Consider the following 5,896-nt stretch of genomic DNA (forward strand, 5'->3'; position numbering starts at 1 on the left):
GTATTTATAACAAGTTGATGGTTAGAGGGTTCAACGTGCTGGTATTTATATTCACTTATAATGCAGTAAAGCACGAAGTTTCTAAGCTTTTCTTGGTTAAAAATATTTTGTCTGCCTTTAAAACTGAGGTACTACCCTGAAGAATACTGCTCCTGACCTGAAACATAGGATTATTAATGACTAAATTGTACAAAAAAAAAAGTTTCAAAGTAAATGTTGCTGAATATCATACTGGATTTGTAGAATGAATGTAATTAGTAACTAATTTTATAAAGTTGGAACAAAAGTATTATACATTGATTACTTAGTTTTGGAGAAAAAAAAACATTTCTCATTCAAGTGATAACACTTACACTGACATGGTGAGTTTCAGCTACCTGTAGCACAAACACGTTATCAAGCTTTAGAAGATGTTATTTAATACATGCACACAGAAATACGAGTATGAAACAACAGGAAAGCTTTGACATAGAAACAGTAATTCTGGTCAATATTGGATAGTGGTTGGCTGTTAGTTAACGTACTAGAACCATGTGCTGTAACTTTCCAAATTACTGAATATGAAGTGTTTTGGTATTTAGTTTACAGTATATACATGTCACATACTTATCTAATAATAGTTTGTGTAGCAAAATCAGATTTTAATGAAATTGCTTTACAGTTTTAGCTGGAAGAGCACAAAGTTAAGTCTTATTAATACAAGAAATTTTGATTTTTAGTTCAAGGTTTGAATGAACACAAAAATACAGTGCAATTGATCCAAAGTTTTGGTTAAGGCAAATATTTCTTTATTACAGAAATTGATCTCAGTTCATTAAAAATACAGTCTATAAAATTACTCAGTAAATGACTTACGTATTTTCTGTTTGATACTGTTGACCCAACTGTAACTTAAATTTTTCTTTCAAGGAGTTCTGCAGTGTCGAAATTGAGATAAATTTTATGAAGCTGTATAAAGTATATACTTTAAAAATTATTTTTATAATAATAGGAAGCTTGATAAAATAAATCTGTCTGTTCCAAACCACGAAGTGAAACCTTTGTTAAAACTAATCAGTATTGTTTTTTTTTCAGCCACACCAACAATCTGTTAGTAGGTGGTTAACAACTTAACAGTTTTCTTTTTTTCAAATCTAACTTATAAAACAGTGAAAGACACAGTTACATATTTTTTGACTATTACCAAAGCTTTATTTACAAAATAACTAGCATTACAGTTGAACATACATTTATTCATGAACCATCTCTGAAAGCTAAAGCTGTTAAAGCTTTTTGGTGACCGCTATATTCTCGTTTCACTTCTCCTGTGGAAACACTCCAGAGTCGCGCATGACTGTCAGAATGAGCTGTAAAAATATATCACTTGGTTCTTATAGAAGATTATTACAGAAACGGAATGTCACATTTTTGTTTATTTATTATTGCAAGGAAAGCATTAATCTTTTCCACTGCTCTGCCAAAAAGTGCATCAAGAAGATTGTTCACATTTTTTAAATATACATATTAAACACTTTCCTTCAACATCTTGCTACATTGTTTAGTATTTACAACTAGACTTGATAGGAGAAGGTTTAGTGAATGATGTTTATGTTCCTCACTCGTACTTTTTAGTGTTTTACGAGTTCTCCTAGTAACTGGACAAGAACAGTACGACACTTGTTAGATGAATCAGTTTTAAAAAAATGATAAATTGTTTGGTTATTACCAACCAAGTGATTTTCACATCTCCAACACTTACCTTCCTTTCAGAAACAAACTTTTATTTAGTTGTTTGTAAAAATTAAAAGGTTCGTGTATAAAACAACATGCACGTTGAACAATGTATTTAAACGGGAAAGGAGAAAGAAAATAGTTATATTATTTCTCTATCTATTGGTACTTGAAAACTTTTCTTACCTGTCAAAACATACTGAGAGTCTGCACTAAACGCTACGTCCCATACCCACCGCTGGCCTTCTTCCTTCAACTCTACTAAAGGCATTGCTTCCTGAGTGTACCAGCCTTTTCCAGTTTGAGATTGTACACTATTGCTCCATTCTTGTTGCGTTTCATTCTGATTTTTAATTCCAAGGAGTTCGGTAATTCTCCAGATCTTGGCTGTACTGTCAGCAGATGTTGTTACAAGTAATCTGAACAAGAAAAGATTCATGGCATCAATCTTATGAAATTATGCTTTGAACTCGTATCATATACTCTAAACAAGCTATGGACTTACCTAGTGGTTGATGCGTAAACAACAATATTATGTACAAAGACTTCAAATCTACACTCCTCCCATCGAACTACTAAACATTAATAAAAGTAATTTGTTTATAGTATGCAAACATAGAATATAATTTCGACCTTATAAACCAATTTATTTGACACATGGTTTGATTATAATTTCTGCTAAAGCTACATACTGAGAGTCTGGACTGAACTTGCACTTCAAAGCGTATATCTTGTGCGCCAGGAGTTTAAGTTTTCTTTGAGGTTGAGAAGTACGACTTTCATTTTCGCTGTGAAGACTGTAGATATAACAGTTTCCCTATCAAAAAAAAATTCATATTATTACAAAAACTAATAGTCTTAACTGGTCATGATCAGCAGAGGTCCATCCTCTGTGGGCCTATCTTATAAGTAATAAAATTGTGAAATACAAATGTGTAATATTTGTGTCTAAAATATTTTTACACGTATCCTTCAGTCTTCAAATTTAAAATAGGATAAGTTTTAAAATGTCAAAATTATGAAAATATCTTTAAGGTCTAGAAGATATACATCTTCATCCAACAGATAGCAATGGTCAATATAGAAAAATGTCTTAACTCGGGGCTCAGACCAATTACCATGTTAAAGATGTCGTACTATTTCCAAAGTGCTATCATTTGGAAGGATAATTTGAGTTTCTGAAATTAAAAACAAATTAAAATATTTTTTGAATATTTTCTACATATGCATGAAAGTGAATTTTTTCTGAAAATAACTGACCACAAGAGCTTATTATAAAGAAAAATGTATTCAGTTCTTATTCTCAAACTAACGAGTGGAGTAAAATTTACCTTGTTATCAACCACGGCCAGGTACTCTCCTTCCGAGTTTATGTGCAAGTGTTGGATTGAGATGTCTACATCAGCTACCTGCGACATTCACATAAAATAGTATAATATATTAAGGCTAATGTTAACTATTTCTGTTTGACTAAGCTGAGACTAACAGACTCCTCCTTAAGTTGTTCAAGATTTAAACAGCTTGAGTGACTTGTCACTCTTCTTGAAATTTAAATGTAGTTTGTCTAAAGATAATTTTCATCTTACTATATGCATTTTCTTTTCAAGAGTAATGTTTGTTGCCAAAGTTACAATTAAATATTCACACATCAAAACAGCAACAAATTGATTACCAACTTGCTCTGAATTTATCCTAAAGTCTCTCAATTCTGGAAGGTATTTCAATTATTATTTGTTGTTTTCTTTGTATTGTGTTAAAACTTATTTTTTTTACACATGTTTAATGTCTTAAATAGGCTTGGAATTTTATTGCATCTGGGAAAAATAAATGTTAATGTGATACAATGATAGAAAAAAAAAGATACCAAACTTGTAACATCTATAACCAACAGATATCAGAATACAAAACTGCATACCAGAAATATAAACAATAATGGATAAGAGCAAAAAGAAACTCAAGACAAGCTTTACTTTCAAAGTTAAACTAGCTTGTTATACACTGTTACACGAGTTGTTTTTACGGTTTCCCCATAACTGTCCAGTTAAACTAGCTTGTTATACATTGTTACACGAGTAGTTGTTTTTAAGGTTTCCCCATAACTGTCTAGAAGAAGCCTAGTATGCAGAAAGCAACACAAAAATAAATCTTCATATTCTTTATTATTATTCAGAACTATTTCTGAAAATATAATTACATAAATTAGTTATGACTGTGCAAAAAAGTAAAAAAAACTACATTTTCTACAACTGATAATCTGAAAAAAAAAATATGTTCATATGTTTAGATGGAAAGCTTGAAGACCCTGAGAACATCAGTTTACACAGAGTTCAATTCTGGGAAATCATGATTCTATAAACTACAGCAGTAATTTTAAAGTAGGATTGGCTCACGCTTAGGAATTATAAATCTCGAAATATTCAATTAGGTAACTAAGTTTTAAAATCCTATGTTAGAATTAAAATTTTCAACATGAACATTTGCTCGTAATTAGAACAAATATAAAGGTTTACATAATATACAGACGTACGACATAGGCCATCTACACGAGTTATTTCTATGTAATTCATATTTGTACAATATCTTGAATACTTCCAAACACTCACCAACTGTTCATTGTGATCGGTTCTTAAATCCCAGACATGTATTAAACCATTTTGATCACCAATGAAAAGTTCTCCCTGATTAGGGTGAAGACAAACAGTGTTGACAGGATGATTAGCTTGGAAAATTCGCTGACACTGAACGTTCTTTGATCTTTAAAAGTTAGAAAATAACAATCAGAATCTAAGCCTAAATATCTTCACTAACTTCAGAACAAACCTATTTACCATCTACACTAGTCATTAGAATCATCTAAATACAATGTGTGGTTTTTAATATTTTACATTAAACATTGCATACTATTAAAGTTACATTCTTTCTTCAAAATCAATTAACTTTTCATGGTGTAGATGCTCAAAGATTTTGAAATGAGAAGCAAAAATATATGTGTTTAAACATGTTACCTTTACAAACAAATAGTGTTAGCTAGATAGAAATAATAAAAGTGGAGTAATGAAGTGTCTGGTTGTTCCCTACAATTTTTGTTGAAACATGTTACCTTTACAAACAAATAGTGTTAGCTAGATAGAAATAACAGAAGAAGGTGAGTAACGCAGTGTCTGGTTGTTCCCTACAATTTTTGTTGAAACATGTTACCTTTACAAACAAATAGTGTTAGCTAGATAGAAATAATAGAAGAAGGCGAGTAACGCAGTGTCTGGTTGTTCCATACAATTTTTGTTTATGTCCATTGAACTATCCAGAAATTAAGTGTTGTTTTTGGTTTAAAACTTACTACAAGAATTTGATGATAAAGAACAATGCAAGCTTTAGTTCTCGTTAGGGACTTTATATAAAGGTCTTACAGCACGGCCACCATTTATATCTAATAAATATATAGTACATTTAACTTCATTACTCTTAAACGATTCTTTGTAGCAACTAAGTCTAGTTACCTAAGGTCCCAAATCTTGGCATAACAATCATCCCCTCCAGTAAACATGAATCTTCCTTCTTCTTGAAAACCGACAGCTGTAAAGTTCCTGGTCGCTCCTTGTCCGCCTTCATAGTTGATCACTGGGCTTGGATTGTTGGAATTGATGTCGTACATTCTTACATGTTGGTAACCTACAAAACATGAGTGCCTACATTTTACATTTAAAAGAGAATACCAGTCAATATATGTGTGTCTAATCTGCTATTTCTACCTCATTATCAAGTTGTTAAATTGGATATTATTTCGTTTACTTGTGTTATTCATCTTCCCTTCTTGACAGAAATCTTGACTGTTCAGAAGGAAATTAGATCATCTGAGAACTTATCAATCACACACTTTTGATCCTCACAATCACATGCTTATGTACACTGTTATTGCCTATTTTACCCAAGATCCTCACAATCACATGCTTATGTACACTGTTATTGCCTATTTTACCCAAGATCCTCTCAATCGCATGCTTATGTACACTGTTATTGCCCGTTTTACCCGACATCCTCTCAATCGCATGCTTATGTACACTGTTATTGCCCGTTTTACCCGAGATCCTCTCAACCATATGCTTATGTACACTGTTATTGCCTGTTTTACCCGAGATCCTCTCAACCATATGCTTATGTACACTGTTATTGCCTGTTTTACCCGAGA

The 5,896-nt window shown here is 31.8% G+C and overlaps 1 protein-coding gene across 3 annotated transcripts in view; it reads right to left on the minus strand.

Moving 5' to 3' along the window:
- Positions 1 to 1,166: 1,166 nt before the first annotated feature.
- LOC106475100 (target of rapamycin complex subunit lst8-like) overlaps positions 1,167 to 5,896 on the minus strand; it is an 11,159-nt gene continuing 6,429 nt past the window's right edge. For all 3 annotated transcript variants that reach the window (XM_022379307.1, XM_022379309.1, XM_022379308.1), the window contains exons 5-10: positions 5,208 to 5,379; positions 4,314 to 4,464; positions 3,042 to 3,119; positions 2,403 to 2,527; positions 1,897 to 2,129; positions 1,167 to 1,346 (exon numbers count right to left, since the gene is read on the minus strand). In XM_022379307.1, the coding sequence (XP_022235015.1) occupies positions 1,234 to 1,346; positions 1,897 to 2,129; positions 2,403 to 2,527; positions 3,042 to 3,119; positions 4,314 to 4,464; positions 5,208 to 5,379 (872 nt within the window). In that variant the 3' untranslated portion in view covers positions 1,167 to 1,233. The remainder of the gene's footprint in view (positions 1,347 to 1,896; positions 2,130 to 2,402; positions 2,528 to 3,041; positions 3,120 to 4,313; positions 4,465 to 5,207; positions 5,380 to 5,896) is intronic.

Source organism: Limulus polyphemus, unplaced genomic scaffold (genome assembly GCF_000517525.1).
Source record: "Limulus polyphemus unplaced genomic scaffold, Limulus_polyphemus-2.1.2 Scaffold8087, whole genome shotgun sequence".
Classification (NCBI taxonomy): Eukaryota; Metazoa; Arthropoda; class Merostomata; order Xiphosura; family Limulidae; genus Limulus; species Limulus polyphemus.